Source organism: Mastomys coucha, unplaced genomic scaffold (genome assembly GCF_008632895.1).
Source record: "Mastomys coucha isolate ucsf_1 unplaced genomic scaffold, UCSF_Mcou_1 pScaffold7, whole genome shotgun sequence".
NCBI lineage: Eukaryota > Metazoa > Chordata > Mammalia > Rodentia > Muridae > Mastomys > Mastomys coucha.
The window spans coordinates 9,156,692-9,173,837 of record NW_022196913.1 but is presented as its reverse complement, the minus strand read 5'-3'; the positions used below and the strand labels follow the sequence as shown (position 1 = coordinate 9,173,837).

Genomic DNA, 17,146 nt, shown 5'->3' with positions numbered 1-17,146 from the left:
AAGGACACCTCACAAAATGTTCAGTGTCTTCCTCAGGCATCCCTAAATGCCTTCCCACAGGCTCCCAACACATGATATCATCTGTTGTGCTATGATAGAGGGCACAAGGCCCTCACCAGAAATAGTTGCCTGGTGTGGCCTCTTCAACCATCAAATGTGTGAATGGAAGAAACCCCTCATCTTTTTATAGTACCCACCACTCATGTGCTTTGTGATAGTGACATCAAATGGACTAAGAGACTCTAAAATGTAGCAGCTGAAATGTAGAGACTGCATGGGAGTCTTATACCAGAAAGATGAGAACCACAAAGATGTTTGTAAAGGGACTCAGAATAAATATCTACCCGGTCATCCACACCCTCACATAAAGAATACAGGAATGATCTACCACAGGGCATGAGACCATCATCATCCACCTCATCTGGACCAGAGGCTCTGGGCAACATGAGCCTGACCACATGACATGACCAGTTTGTTCATGCTAGTAATGGTGGTGATCCAGCTGTCTTGAAACTAGTGTGGATGAAGGAACATACTTGATTGCCTTTTGTTTATTTCTCCCCAGACTTCACCCTAAATGGCATGGCATATATAATATGCCACATGCTTATTTTCTCCATTCTCTGGGAATGTTTGCACTTGGACATCTTTGCATGGGGAGTGTTTATTGGAGTGTGTCAAGTCCAGGGCACTCTGGGTAACTAGTTCCTGTACTGAAGTTGGCAGGTGATACCTTAGCTCATTCCACCCCAACCAATATTTTCCTTTCTCTCCCTTCTATTACCTTCCTTCCCACAACAAGCTGGACTTGTAGTGCAACAGATCAAAGGGTGCATGGTGGAGCTGTAGCTGGCTTCTCAGCTACACTACACAAGGGAAGACTAGATGCTATGTAAGGAAGAACAGAGCAACCGTAACAACATGGAAAGTAACGAATGTCTTATACAAGCACATGATTTTGATAAAGATTCCCTACAAACTGAGAACTCTTCATGTTTTGTTGTTGTTGTTGTTGTTTTGTTAAATTCTCAAGTGTGAGAATTCTACTAGGTAGTGTTTACAGGCATCTTGAATTTTCTCAAAGCCAATGTGAACTTTTCAGTCCCAATGGAAAGGGTACACAGTATATCTGTTGTGTTTTCTAACATAAGAATACCAGTTGGGGATGTAGCTCTGTTGGTAGAGAACTTGCCTAACGTGCACAAAGCCCTGGCTGGGTTCAGGTCCACATGAACCAGGCCGTGACTTGTGCCTGGTCTCCTAGGAAGTTAGAGGTAAGAGGATCAGACCTTCAAGGTCATCTTCAGGTACACTTGGCAGCCTAGCCTACAGAATGGTTGAGGGAGAAAATTACTTTGGAAACAGGTCTCGTGCTTTACTCACCTCCTGCAAAAGGCTCTACTTTTCTTGACTGTGCAGATCTTTGACTTTGTTCATTAAAAGGTGAACCTATTGCTTTCAGTTACAAAAAAAAATTCCACTCTAACATCCATTAATTGTGAAATATGCCTGAGAAACTGTAATAGTTGCAAAGGCTCAACTCAATGTTGAGAATTAGAACAAGCTCATTATTTCCAGTAAAACAAGGCTCTTGGAATATTCTATGCATCTCAGAAGGACAGATGCTTGAGTTTCTCCATAGCAGGGATAAAACCTCCGCTGCATGTTCCCTCCCATCTATCCACCTAAGGGACCATTCACCCCATCCTTGTGCTGACATAGCACACAGCATCCAGAAGCTTCCACAAACAGCCCTAATTTTAGCCTCCAGGTTACCGGAAGCAAGAACTACTTCCAAAGACAGCTGCTCTTCATTCAGTTCCATTACTGTTGGACAGGTCTTCTCCAGGCTAGCTGAATCCCTTCTCAATTCCTATACACACACACACACACACACACACACACACGCACACACCGTTGGTCTTCTTGTCATCCTTGTCTGCACAGACTCAGAAGAATCACTTGTGCCTAGAAATGAGAGCAAAGGGGATCTCCAAGTTGTTTGTCAAATAGAGGCAAATCTTGAGTGTTGGGAGAAGCCGATCGAGCAAAGACAAGCTGCCCATTGCTCACACGCTAGTGGGCTAGTGGGAGGGACAAAGTCAAAGAGAAACAAAGGCGGGGGTGGGGTGGGGGGGAGGTAGAGAAGGAGGCCCTGGCAGAGTTACGTCTGGCCTTACAATAAAGAGTGACAAGATGACAGCTCTTATTAAAGGGTCTGTCCAGCCTATCTGAGGGGCTGACATTTATGCTGAGATCTTTGAGATAAAGAGCCTGGTGGTGAGGCCAGTTAAAATGGAGAGCCCTCAAGGCATGGGCGAACACCCCACCCTCTCCCTTCCCAATGACTTATCTGCCAGCATGCTGAGCCAGCGTGGTTAAGATCCCTCCAGATTGTCAAATTGGCTGGCCTCTCCCCAAACGGACCAACCCAGAAGGGTGTGGCTGAACTGCTAAGTACAAACCTGCCCTGATAATCACACTGGAAAGGAGGAACATCTTTTACAAGCCCTCCGGATACCATTAATAACAGTAGTTTCATCCTAGAATTTCAATCAGCTTGAAGAAAGGATTAGGTAGTTTAAAGGCAGCATAACCCCTGTTCCACCCACATGCAAACAGGGGTTCTTCTCAGAGTCACCGTTCTGCTTGGTCTACTTCCCTGTGAGACAGTTTAGAAATAAAGTGCAGTGCCGCCCCAAATCTCCAAGAAACTCCAGTCTCCCCTAAGCCCACAATACACAGTTGGTCTCTAAAACTACTGGATGCTTTAAAAGCCAGCCAAGGGGTTGAACATATATAGATGAATTTCATGTTGCCTAGCATTCATGAGGTCCTGAGTACAATTCCCAGTACTGTATAAACTAGGCGTGGTGGTATATTAATCCCAGCTCTTAAAGAGGCAGAGGTGGGGAGCTCGGGGTCATCCTTGGCTGCATAACAAGTTTGAGTCCAATCTGGAATCACCTGAAGCAACAACAGTCCAACAGCAGAATCAGTTCGAAACTCTTATCTTGATAGTTTTCCCTAGCTCCAGTCATTTGTTCTGTGTCCAGCTACCCCGTGGAGAGAGCTCTGCCAGAATCCTCAGAGCTGGGTGAAACGTTCTTCTTGATAGACCAGGGTGGCCGTCTTTAATGGTAGTGGTGAGTCTTTGATAAAGGAAGAAAAGCAAAGATGTAGGGGAAAGGCAGAGCGGGAGGAAGAAAGAGGGGAGCTCACTGCCCCTCCCACACCAGACTTCTGCTCTGGGCTGAGCATCCCTTTTTGTCCTCCTGTTTGGAAAAGCTCCCTAATCTCAGCTCTCTGTAGTCAGCCTGCCACAGGACAGTTGTGGGCAATATCTCAGAGATTCCCCTTTCCCTCTGAAGATGTTAGCTTAGGGGTCTGGGAAAGTGTGGTATTCAGAACTTGTCTCAGGTCCGAGGTGACAGACAGGAGGTGGAAAGCCCTAGGTTTGCAGGAAGGGATGAGGCAGGCTGGCCCCCACAGCCTGATTCTCTGAGCTGAGTATGAGGAAGATGTGTCTCTTGGCCAACATTGTCCAGGCACCAGGGAAATCCTGGGCTTGACTCAAAGGCTCAGAAACAGCACATTCTGCCCTGTTTCTATCAAGAAGCTGAACAAGGTGCCCATTGGCTTCTCAGTAGCTACAGGATTCTGAGAACTCCGGCTTTCAACACCGGATGAGGCAAGAAGCCACGTGGCCTCTTGTTAGCCACCAGGATGGCCAGCAGCAGCAGGAACACCTGACCTGACCAGGGGTGGGGGCAGGGGTGAGGTTCAGCCTAGTTCCTGCAATGCCTATTTCACACTCACCTCCTCCCAAACTCCAAAGGCTTAGGCACAGATGACTATTAAATCATCCCGTTCCTAGAAGCCCTTCCTCTGACTCAGCCCTCTCAGAGCCACAGATTACGGAGCCAGACCCTCCCGGGCTAGCTTCATGCTGTATTCCACTTCCTCTAGCCTCCAGACTCCAAGGACCACATTCACTGCTCCCCACCCCCCGCCCCGAGAGGGGGTCTTCACGCCACTATTTACTTCATCCTGAATCATTTCCCTAAAGCACAAATGTCTCTGATTAAAAACCTTATCTGAGGGTTAGCAAAACTGCCCAGTGGTTAGAGTTGCTTACTGTTGGTCCTGACGACCTGTGTGAGATCCCCAGGACACACACACACACACACACACACACACACACACACACACACGAAACAAATGTAATACAAAGGCATTCTAAAACCTCACCTGAGGCCTGATGATATACCTCAATGACAGTATACTTAACTAGCATGCAGGGGGTTCTGAGTTTTACTGAGGCTTGGATCTAGACCATCCACCAAAGTGAATGTTCTGAACCCCAGCCTTTGATTTCTAGCGTTATTTTGAAAGTTGGGGAGCCCTTAGGAGGTAAGATTTTGGGGACAGGCCTTTGGGGGTTTACACACCCCTGCTTCCCACTTGTGTCCTTTGCTGCCCTGTTCTGCCTTGAGCTCTTGCCACTTGAGAGAGTCTCCTCCTATCCTCTTCTCGTAATGAACGGACACCCTCTTACAGCCTGAGCCCAGCCCATCCTTGGTCACTTATATTGTTTCTTTTCTGTATTTTGTCAGAAAGATGAGAAATGTAGAGATGTAATTGACATGGTTTTTACTTAGTTGGCTTACAAATTTGTATTATATTTGTATAATGCCTGAGACATCTCATCTCACTGCTTGGAGACATGGCAGCGTGTGTCTTCCATTTACTTTGCTCATTTCCTCTTTACAAAGTCAAGGCAGCTATGATTTTAGATTTGAGTAAACTGAGGCACATGAGTATCACTGACCTGCACAAGGTTACAGAGCCAGTGAGTGGCTTTATCAAGTTAAGAATCCCATATTCCTTTGTCTGACCATGGAGACTCTCCATAGTATTTTGCGCCCTGGGATTCATCTCTCCAGGCCTGTAACCCACCACCACCAACAACAACAACACACACACACACACACAAAGCTCTTTGCCAAGAATGCCCCACGCCTGGTCAAAGCTACCCCACATCTACTGCACAGGAGTGGTGTCATCCCCCAAGTCTCTGCTGTCTGCTGAGCCATCTCCTTGCCCTGGACTCCATAACCAGAGGCTTACCTCCCTCTGGATATGTTCCTTCATGGCTACATCTCATCTCGGCTCCCTTACAAGGCACAGTTGTGCGTAAGTCCTTCCTCCAACTCCCACAAGAATGTGGAGCACCCAAGAAATCACAGACTAGGTGAAGGAGGACCATCAACACTTCTGCCACACTGTCACGATTCAGGGTTCCCACAATGCAGGAAAATATGGCTGAATGTGGGTCCTTGGGAGCTCTGAGAGCCAGTGCCCATTTAGATGGAAAGTCAGCTGGGATGTGAAGACAGAGCTCTGGCATTAGTAAAGACACCGGGCACAGACCTGCCTCCAAGTGGGGAGTGGGCTTTGGCCGCCAATGCAACACCCCATGTTCACAAAGTGATTCAAACTTATTTGGCCAACTCACAGATGTCCCACTAGTGGAGCTCTATGGAGCTGGATGCTTGCCCCCTACTTTCTTCCCCTCCCCTTGGAGGCAACTTGCCCAGGGGACCAAAGAGAGGCTGGGTGTGGGGAGTGCCCCATATAGTCATAGTTTCCAGAGGCAAGTTAGAGCAGAGGTTCTTAATCTTGCCTTCCCAATCTTGGCTGAGCACGCACCTTTAAAAAAAGAACCACACCCAGGCCTCTCCCTGCACCCACTGTTTGGGGGGGAGTCAACATAGGAGTGGGCACATGGATGGCATTTTTCTAAAGCTTCTGTGTGTTTCTATGTACTCAATAAGGACAGGCCTTGAAATACTTCCGCTGTCCTCACAACGTTAAGAGTGACGACCTTTATCCCATTTTACAGTTGAATAAACTGAGGCACGTGAGTCTTACAGTTGCCAGCTAGGGAACAGCTTCGTCAAGACTTGAACATTTCAGATCTCTTCTCCTGACCACCAAGGCTAATGCTATGCTGGTAAGTCTGTGCAGCACAAAGGCAGGATCCCTGGGAAAGGGAGAGCTGAAATGGGAAGCTGCCACCCACTCCAGGTGTAGAGATGGGAGCACCTGGTGTGAGGGAGCCGCTGCATCCCTGGAGATAGTAAACACCTGGAGATAAGCAAGAGCGTGCTTGCAAAAGTGGCCTTTGGACCCTTGCCCGGATCATTGTCAAGCCAGAGAGAAACCCGGGGAGGAGCAGGGTGAGGTCACCTGTGGGCTGAGCAGGGTGGAGTCCCTAAAAAAGACTCCATCTTCGCCCCCTACAGGACAGCTATGTCTGATCTTAGTGAATTCAGAGTAGGAACTGAGAGCCATGGTTAATGACCTTCCAATTTCTGAGAAAGTAGAAAAGAATAGAATTTTAGGGTGCTGTTTTCATTCCCCACGCCTGAAATTCTTTCCTGTGCTCGTGCTTGCGTGTGTGTGTGTGTGTGTGTGTGTGTGTGTGTTATATACGTGTGTCAAATATGTGCACATGTGTGTAAGTGAGCATGAGGACCTGTGTGCGAAAGCAGATGAAGGTATGTAGCTTGTTCCTGAGACTCTAGACCATCTGCTAGGACTGAGAGGCTGGAGAGATCACTTTGGTTGTATTGTTTGCTGCTATGGAGAGATCATTCTGGCTGTATTGTTTGCTGCTATGGAGAGATCACTCTGGTTGTATTGTTTGCTGCTATGCAGAGGAGCAGAAGCACCACTGAATTCCCAGCACCCGCCACAGGTGGGGATCCTCCATCTTCGGGGTACCCATCATTCTCTGCTGGGTCCCACAGGCACCTGCACACATGTGGTACACCACACACACACACACACACACACACACACACACACACACACATAAAAACAAAATATTTAAAATAATAACTTGGAGGCTGGAGAGATGTCTCAGCAGTTAACAGTGGTTGCCACCCAACTCTGAAGACCAGAGTTCAGATTCCAGCGTCAGCACAAAGGCTGACCATGGTCCCCCTAATGCCTGCAACCTTAATGTTAAGAGTGGTGGAGACAAGATCACTGGGGCCTGCTGGCTGCCAGCCTAGCTTAAAAAACAAAACAAAACAAAACAAAAAAACCAAGCTCCTCATTCAGTGAGGGACTCCATCTCAGAGGGACAAGATGGAAAATGAGAGGTGAGGGTTCTTGATAGCCTCCTCTGGCTTCTGCACACAGGTCCTCTTGCCCATTCACATATATGCACATATTTGACATGTGTATAAAACACACACATACACACACACACACACACACACACACACAGACATGAGCACAAGTGGGGAGTGAAAACTGCAGCCTACAATTCTATCAATAGGCCCAAGGAGTCCAGCCTGTATGAGTTATTACATGTGTGTTTGTATTTCACATGTGTTTATTGAGATAGTGTACTTGGGTTGGAGGGATGGCTCAGTGGGTACTGAGCCTGCTCTTCCGAAGGTACTGAGTTCAAATCCCAGCAACCAGATGGTGGCTCACCACCATCTGTAATGAGATCTGACGCCCTCTTCTAGTGTGTCTGAGGACAGCTACAGTGTGCTTAGATATGACAATAAATAAATCTTTAAAAACAAAAGAGAGAGATAGCGGATCCATGTCAGGGCCTGTGCATGGAGGACAGAAGATGACTTACAGGAGGCTGCTGTCCCTCTTCTCACTGTAGATCCCAGGACTTCAGGCTTGCCAGCAAGCATCTTTACCGGCTGTGCCATATGGCTGCACACCCCTACCCCCTGGTTTTCTATAATGTTTTAGATACTACTCTCTCTGTGTCCTCTTAGGCTAACCCCAGATTCTCCATCCTCCTGCCTCAACCACCAGCATGCTGGAATTCAGGCTCGAACAACCACACCCTCCCTGCTAGTTTGACATCTTCATTTTGTCTAGCCCACATAGTGTAGACTCTCCACATTTCTAAACCCAGGAGTGACTGGCTGGAGATAGAGGCTTACACAAGGATCATAGTCATGGTTCTCAGGCAACAGAGCCCAAGAAAGAAGCCCCTCTCTCCAGAGCTGTCCCAAACTCTCCTTCTTATTGAGTACAACCATGTTTCAATCCCTTTTTACCTTGACAACATTATACAAACCATCCCTTCTTGTTACCGGAGAGCGTGCCTGAAAGTACTGGAACCCAGGCTGGCCTGCCATAACGGTATGTGCACTGGAAAGGCTGTGCTTTATAGCAAGCATGCTGGAGACTTCAGCATCTAGGTTAAGCTCAATGAGCTTCCTTTTCTATTTGGAGTTCTAAAGAGAACAGGCCCTGTAGCCAGGGATAATGACACAGGTACAACTGGGCTAAGAAATGTGCAAAGGACAAGAGAATTCATTCAAAAAGGCCTCACTTGGGAACAACCGTGTGCCAGGCCCTGCTTGGAAAGGCTGCGGGAAGGAGATGTGAGACAGGGACTTTGAATGGGGATTGGCTACCCAGGCTGTTAAGAATGAGTATAGACACTAGGCATAGACACTCAGTCAGTTTGTAGAGTGCTTGCCTAGCACGCACAAAACCCCGGGTTCATCTCAACCCTGCATAATCTACGTGTGGTAGAGCACACCCATATCCTACAATGAAATGAAATCCAACCAAAATCACATGTTTCTTAGGACATAACTTACAGAACAAGCAGAATAGTTCATCTTAAATCAGTTTGCTAGTTACTGACTTGGAAAATCTGGGGAAATTTTGTTTTGGTTTCATACGTTTCATTTTCATCACAGTCGTTTCAGCGGGCACAGTTCCTGTAGATTGTTAAGGTCAGTTCTGATCAGCTAAAGGTCAAGGGTGCCTGAGTGTGATTCAGATCTTAGACCCTGAGAACCCATCAGCGAATGACCACGCAGCCTAAAAACCAGCCGAGAATGAAGAGAGGCACTCGGAGCTGGTTAGGTAAGCACACACCTGCAATCCCAGGATTCAGCAGGAAGATTGCAAGACAATCAAAACGAGCCAGCAGCTCTACCAAATCAGAGATTCAAAGCACAAAGCCAAACAAACAGAAACCCAGAGAACTTTAGTCTGTCCAGTCATGCTACAATGGTTAGGTGAGCCGACTATGATTGAAATAATTTGCTAAACTCAAACCAAAACTCTAAGCTGGATAAATAAAACTTCAAAGACATTTACAAATACTGTCAAAAATAAGTCCTCTAAGATAAATTTTATTGTTTCTTTGTATAATATATATTATACATATATACATATATATATATGTATATCTATATATATATATATATACATATATATATATATATATATATATAGAGAGAGAGAGAGAGAGAGAGAGAGAGAGAGAGAGAGAGACAGGATTTTATTCTTTACAGCCCAGGATGGCCTTGAAGACACTGTATAGCTGAGGTTTACCTCAGGCTTTGATTCTTCCGAGTGCTGGAAGGTATGAACAGAGCTTATAACTCTCCCCTGCTCCAGCACAAGGCCACAGTGGTGTGATGTGGCCATTGGACCTCTCTAGTACCAGGTACTTGACAGGGCCAGAGGAAGCTGGGGCTCAGGGAAGTCAAATTAACTCCTAAGAAATGATCTATGTTCTGGTAGGGCCAGAGAGATCCCAAACTCACCCCAGAGACTTATGCATACCCCACTTCCACTCTCTTACGATTTAGATTTAGATCTTAAATGGCTTCCCTAAACACCCATGCCCTAAAGGCACCATTTGGGAGGTGGTTGTCTCTTTAAGAGGTGGGGCTTAGTGGAAGGAAATTAGGTCATTGGGAATGTGCCCTGGAGGAGCATCTCACCTTTTCCTCCTTTGTTATTTGCTCCCAGGTTGCGAGACATTAAGTAGCTTTGCCTTGAGGTACTGTGCATCCCCAGGCCCACAGGGATGAGGCCGAGAGAACACAGACTAAAAACTCTGAAACTATAAACCAGCACAAAACGTTTCTCTTCTAATTTGATTGTCTCTCTTAAGTTGATTGTCAACATGTCTTTTGTTACAGTCCTGGAAGGCTGACTAATACCCTCATACCCACGGTAGTATTGTGTAATTGAGGGGCTCCATGTAAACACCCACCAGTACTTAACATCACTTACAAAAAGCAGGGATGGCTGGGCGGTGGTGGCACACACCTTTAATCCCAGCACTTGGGAGGCAGAGGCAGGTGGATTTCTGAGTTCGAGACCAGCCTAGTCTACAGAGTGAATTCCAGGACAGCCAAGGCTGCACAGAGAAACCCTGTCTCAAAAAAAACAAAAACAACAACAACAACAACAAAAAAGGCAGGGATGTTGCTAGGCCACTTGTGTGTCACTCCAGGTATGTGAGGGAACATTCACCATTGCTCATTTTAAGACCCGGGCTAATCCAACTCCATGGTCAGACTGCCTAAGGGTGGGTTTCGATTGACATAACATACATTAATAAGCAATTTTTCCACAGCACACTTCCCTACAATCTACTGTCCCAGTGGCCCAAACTTTGTTTCCTGCATCTCATCATTTTGCTATAATCTACAGCCCTCTGTGAAGATGGTGTGTAAGCTTCAAGCCTAAACATTTCTCTGAGTTTTTACTTCTTTTATGTAACCCTCTTGTATAGATGCAAAGTAAATTGCCTTGCCAATTAATCTGTCTTCTAACCATTTAATTTGTAAACGCCAATCCCTGAAACTGAGAAGGGAAAAGGTTGTCTCCTATGTAACACAGATGACATGATAAAAATGTAGAAAAGCTGGGGGCATAGCTCAGTTGGTAGAGTGTTTAGCTAGTGTGCACAGAGCTCCGGGTTTGCTCTCTGGCACTATATAAACAGTGTGTGGTGGTACACATGTACAATTCCGTCATGGGGTAGGTTGTAGGACAAAGACTTTCTCTTGCAGGACCCAAGAATTTCAGTTCCAATGTGTATTTGTGTTTAAAATGTTTAAAATAGGGCCTTGGGTCCCTATTTCAAAGAAACACTAGATTTAACCTGGATGAGAACATTTCCCACTGTTGGCAAGGTGCTGTATAGGAAATGCCCGACTTTTGGTCTTCAGCTCTTCCTGATTCTACCCAGTTCTAAAGCTTGCAAAGATTAGATGCCTGTTAATTAAATCCAAGCTCTTTTATCCCCAGTCATCCAAGAGGTTGTAGATTCAGAGTTGGAGAATTCACTTAGCTCTCCCACTGTGAGGGTCAGGAAGAGCATAGATAGTTAGCAAAAACTACCATCTAATTCTCCCTAGGTGTGGCTTAGACTAGAGGATGATTTTCGTCTAAGTACCCCTCTGTAATCTCTAATCTTCTAGGGCCTGCAGGTATTATTTTTAGTCTAAAATAGACTGAAGTACAGAGAGTATAATGGTTACTATCCATCTAGTCTACACCCAGACCAGAAAACAAAGCACTAAGGGGAATCTAGAAGCTTCTCCCACTTCTTCCCTCAAGCTAGAAGAAACAGCCATGCTGAATTTCATCTTTATTATTCTCATGCACTAGACAAAATATTCACACTTGAGAGATAAAGCAGGAAAAAAATTTTATAGAAAATCAATCTATGTCCTCCTTAGAGTCAAGCAGTTGTTGTCAGATGTTTAGACTTCATAGCTCAGTAACATTTCAAAATAGACTTGGAGACACAAGAAACCCAATCCAAACCCTCAAACGACCCTCTGATATCATGGTGACTTCCTGCCAGAAAGGACATTCAACACTTAAAACCTGGGAATGGCAGGTTCTCAGAGTTTTCAACAAAAATTGAATGAATGCAAACCTTTTCTCTAGCTTCTCTTTTGTTTTTGTGGATTTTGAAACAGCCTCATGTAACCCAAGCCAGCCTGAAAATCACTATGTAGCTAGGGTTGACTCTGAATTTCTAATCCTCCTGCATCTGCTTTCCAAGTGTTGGGTGTACAAGCCTATACCACCATACGGAATTTTATGCAATGCTGGGAATCAAAGCCAGGCTTCCTACATACTACACAATCCACCCCCCCCCACACACACACACACAAGTACATCTGCTGTCCATATTGTCTATTTATATTTAATTTTATCTTGCCACAGAAACCTTGCAGTATTTCCTCTTGGACCAGAGAGTAATCCGTACTTTAGACAATCAGCCTGGGTCTGTCTCTGCCCCACATCCCTACCTCCTCGCCTCATCCTTCCACCAGAGCTTCGCCTGTGGCACTTCCCTCCCATGCCCCAAAGCACAGTGAGGGGAACCTGGAGTCAGCTTCCGCATCTCTCCCGCCCATTCCGCCAGGTACTACCTCATTCCTGCCCCAGGCCTTTTCCACCCCTGCAAACCAGGCCTCCACCCAGCAGGCTAGAAGGGACCAGATGTCTGAAGACAGACTGGAGAGGAACAAAGTAGTTATGTGTAAGGACCAAAGAGACTGGAGTAACCTCAGAGTAATCCCACCATGGAGAAATTAAAAAAAAAAATAATAATAATAATAATAATAACCTCTCAGACATGGCTGACTTACTTCCCTTAGAGAACTTGGCCCCTTCCTTCCTCCACTGAGCTCTGTGCTCATGCTGGGATAAAGCAGAGAGGCTTTGCCACTAACCACCACAGATGTATGCTCTTCATAGGTGAGTGCACCCAGCACAGGTGTGCCAGAGTGAGGGGGTGAAGGGAACCGGCTGGGCTGAAGCATTTTGCAATAGCTCTTCAGAAAAGCTGGCTCTCTGTCTCTCTCCCCACCCTGGAGGAGAGCCACTGACTTGGCATGGCTGGGACAAGATAACACCAATGGATAACTTGAGCTTAAGTTCCACGAAGAAAGAAAAAAAGAAAGAAACAAAGAAAAGTGGGAGGGAGGGAGGGAGGGAGGGAAGAGGGAGGGAGGGAAGGAAGGATGGAGGTGGGGGGAGGAGGAGAAAATCTCATTTCTTGAAGGAGGAAGCAGGATTCCTGGGCTTGTTAAACAGCAAGCAAGACTATTCAAGTAGTGTTCAAAACCGGACAGCAGTTCAAATAGTGACCTTGCTTGCCTTGGATGTGGATGTGGATGCGGGGGGGAGACCTGGGGGGGGGGGTTGGAACCCTGGCAGACCTTTCTCCTACATCTTTTATCTGGAATGGACCCCTCAAGCTGAATCCTTGAAAAAAATATCAGAGCCTTACAAGGCCAGGAGGGAGCTACAGTCAGAAGTCTGAGCCAGCAGCGGTCTATAGCCTGTGGGGACGTGAGCGCCCTGCTATCAGCTTTGGACACCCCATATCGGTATTTCTGCCTTCTGTGTGAAACTGCCGTCACTTCCTCTATACACCTTCTATCCCTTTGCCCATCATATATGTGCTCTGGTCACGTCTCATCTGGCTACATATCTGTGGGTTTTGTAAAGTGGATCCCATCCCTCCGGACTCATCTTTTTAAAACATCTCTAGGGATGATGTAGCTCAGATACAGAAATACATACATATATTCAGATACACACAGGGGTACATGCATGCAGCTACATGTATGCTTATATACACACATACAGACACACATCTCTAAACCCATGTGGATATACATAGAGAATATAGACAAACATGTACATACACAACACACACAGACAGGCTTATGCAGACAGACATAGACATGCTCAGAGGCCCAAATATAGAGACAATTCTCACCCTCTTTTTATTCAAGGTTAACACACAACAGGCTGTGTGAGAAAGAGGGTGTCTTTCCTTGGTGGAGGTGCAGTTGGTCCTGCCCATCCCAGGCCAGGTATTAGTATCCAGCAGCTCAAGCAGACCTTAAAGCTCAAAACAACCACTTCCTCCATCTGACCTTCCCTGAGTACATACCGGTACTCACTTTTCCTCCTTGTGGGAACTAAGGAAGACAAGAAGTAGACAGAAGGCTTCTCCAGTTCTACGAAAGCGATTGCAGCCCCCAAAGAATGTATTCTTGGAAGCCTTGAGATTCTCCTCTTTAATTAAACACCAAGCACACAGAATTTGCATTCCTTTTATTTAAACCATTATAAGAGCCCTGGGAGGTAGGAAGCAGCCATTCCACAGCAAGAGGGAGAGGAGAGAGCAACCCAAGGAAACCATCCTTTGACGACCAGAGTCTCAACAGGCAGAGAGGAGACTAGTGAGCAGCTCCAGATGGCACGGCATCCAGATCCAATAAGTCTTCCTCACCCATGAGGTAGTTTCCCATACACCACACAGACTTCTCTTTTTTTTTAACCCCACCACAAAAGCAAAGCCCGTGCAAGAAGGTACAAGCGCCTGTCAGAGTCAGGCAGATAGACAACGAGGTGGAGCTTCCGCCCAGCAGTCTCAATTCTCAATGTAGACGCGCAAAAACTCCTCATAGTTCACCTTCCCATCTTGGTTCTCGTCAGCCACGCGGATCATATCCTCCAGCTCCTCCTGGGAAAACGGCTCATCCATCTTGGATAAGCTTTCCTTGAGCTCATCCACAGTGATGTACCCATCACCATTCTGGTCAAGGACATTGAACATAGCCCGCAGCTCCCCGCCTCTGTGTCCTTTCTTGTACTTCTCCATGGCAGTCAAGAATTCGTCAAAGCTGATGGTGCCATCACCATCTATGTCCAACTTGGAGATGAGCTTCTTCAGGTCCTCTTCTGGGAGGTTCTTGCCCAGCTGCCTCATTATATCTCCAAGTTCCTGGACGTTGATATGGCCATCCTTATTCTTGTCAAACCTATTGAAAGCTGCTTGGAACTCAGCCACCTCCTCCTTAGCAAACCCGTGAGACATCTCCTTTCCTTACAGAGCTTCTGAGCTTGGTGTCAACTAGATGTCAGTCTGCTGCTCCTGAGGTTTCTGGTCCAGTGCTCAAGGCTGCTGCTGGGCTCTGAGGCTGTGTCTGTTGAAGAGCTGAGCTATAGGTAGCCTTGCCCTGACATAGGAAGCCCCTCCTTTTCTGTGATTGGAGCAAAAGGAGGAGGCTCCCCACCCTTACTTGCCCTCAGGCATTATGCTCCTCCCAGGGAAGGACAGACAAGGAATGAAGTAATTTTAATGGATGAGAAGATCTGTGGATAAGTTGATAGGAAGTGGCCTGGAGGGCATGGGACAAAGCCTGCCAGCCGCTCCAGGCCCAGAGAGCAGACCACCCCACTGAATGGACATCTGCCTAGACACTTTTCCACTGTGGCTGATTTTCATAGAGGCTTTGACCAAGCTGGTGGTTTCAGGAGAAATTTTCCCAATTTTACAGAGACTCACTGAGGAGAGGCACAGGTGTCAAAGAAGCTGCCAGGGATCAGGATCGGCAGTCCTTAGTGGGGTTCAGATTTGTACCCCTCTCAGCTCTTGCCCTAAGGGTGAGGTTGATGGAAAGGGGGACGTACTAAGTCTTCCTGGATTTAGCTACAGCCTTCGCAGCACTCGCCATCCTGGGTAAGAAAAGAGGATGGGGCTGGCTGTGTTCAGAATCCAGGAAGTAAGGAGCTGGGTATCATTCTGCCGCTGAAGCATCATTTACAAAAAAAAAAAAAAAAAAAAAAGGTGAAGTGGGAATTCGGAGGTGAGAGGAAGGGCCTCTCTTCTCCCCCAGTGAGTCCTATAATTCCATAGCTTAGTCCAGTGTTCTCTGGACTTTCTGGTTCTCCATTGGAGATGAGAGATGTTCATTCCATACACAAGGAGGGGAAACAACTTAGATCAGAGATTCTCACCTGGGTGGGTGCTGCTTCTGCACTGGAAGGCAATGTGTGGCCAGCAAACTCCAAGGACAGGACAGCCGTGAAAGGAATTTGAGCTCTTCAGAATCTCCTGTATCAGCCCTAAGCACACTAGACTGAGACCCCCTTTGGTGTCATTGCCTTTGGTGTATGGTCTGCATTCTGGAAGGAAACCCATCCCTACACAACCTGGAGCGGGTTGTTGCATTTAGACCAAGACCTCGCTCTTACGGGGTAGTCCTTAAGGCTTTCCAAAGGTGGGAACATTGATTATGAGCAGACATTTGCCATGTAGTACCCAAGATGGGTTTCAAGTAAACTCCCTTTTTGATCACTAAAGACTCTCCCTTCCTCCACTCTTACCCAACTTAGGAACAAACTTCTTTATTATCCTCCTGAGAAACTTAACAAATTCCACCTGTTTCTAATTCAACCAGTTAAATGCATCTCTGAAGTGAGAAATACCCAGATGCTCTGGCATTCCATCCTGACTCCCACCCTGTGTCCAGGGAACCTCAAATGGAGAGAGAGATGCAAAGAGAAAGGCTCCAGTTAGGAAGTTCCTTTCAAAAAAAAAAAAAACTCTTGAAGAAGGATTGCTATCTCATACCTGTGCTGGAAAAATACTGAGGCCTCAATAAATATTAAGCAGGCAATTTCTCAATGAAGCTGACAACCAGTTCTGGGTGGAGAGTGTCATTGTAACCTGGACAGCGGAGTAAGGAAGCATCTTGCTGGGTGAGACACAGGAAAGGTGGGGCTTTTAATAACAGCTTCAATCCAGTTGCTTTTTTTTTTTTTTTTTTTTTAAGAATATTTGAAGATATCCATCTATATTTGAAATTTCCTTTTCTTCTCATCTAATTAGCAGAGCCTCTGACTAAAACCTAAATACATAATAATCACTGTGCTATTATGTGCCTTTGGTTAAGTAATACTTTACATTCAATGTTAGGAGATTTGTTGTTCCTAGTTCTGGATTCATTGCTGATCTGGCCAAATATGTCCCAATGTCTACATCTGTAAACAAAGATGATGCATCTACTGTATCTAAGGAGAATAATTAAGACAGAAGTAAAAAGTTCAGGTGAACAGATGTTTCTACTCTATGATAAACCTCATATTCAAGGATGAGCTAGTTTAGCTTTGGCAGAAGCCTCAAAGGGCATCTTCTTGAATGGGGAGCTCAGTCTGTTTCATTATCAATTCTTTCTTGTTTGAACAACAAAAAACACCAAAAATTGTGTCTACTTCGAGGATGTAGATAAATCATATAGGCCAAGCCTCTGAATGTTAGCAGATTGTGAACATCCAACCATCACCATTCCTTCTGTTTTTGTTTGTTTGTTCTCCTTCTCCTTCTCCTTCTCCTTCTCCTTCTCCTTCTTCTCTTCCTCCTCCTCCTCCTCCTTCTCAAGATAGGGTTTCTCTGTGTAGCCCTGGCTGTCCTGGAACTTACTTTGTAGGCAAAGCTGGCCTCAAACTCACCTGTCTCTGCCTC

General features: G+C 46.1%; 1 protein-coding gene across 1 annotated transcript; it reads right to left on the bottom strand.

Moving 5' to 3' along the window:
- Positions 1-13,894: 13,894 nt before the first annotated feature.
- On the bottom strand, positions 13,895-14,850 carry LOC116082411 (calmodulin-4). The gene has a single exon (XM_031359309.1). It carries the CDS (start codon positions 14,714-14,716, stop codon positions 14,270-14,272), a length of 447 nt encoding a protein of 148 aa, XP_031215169.1. The 5' UTR covers positions 14,717-14,850; the 3' UTR covers positions 13,895-14,269.
- Positions 14,851-17,146: the final 2,296 nt, after the last annotated feature.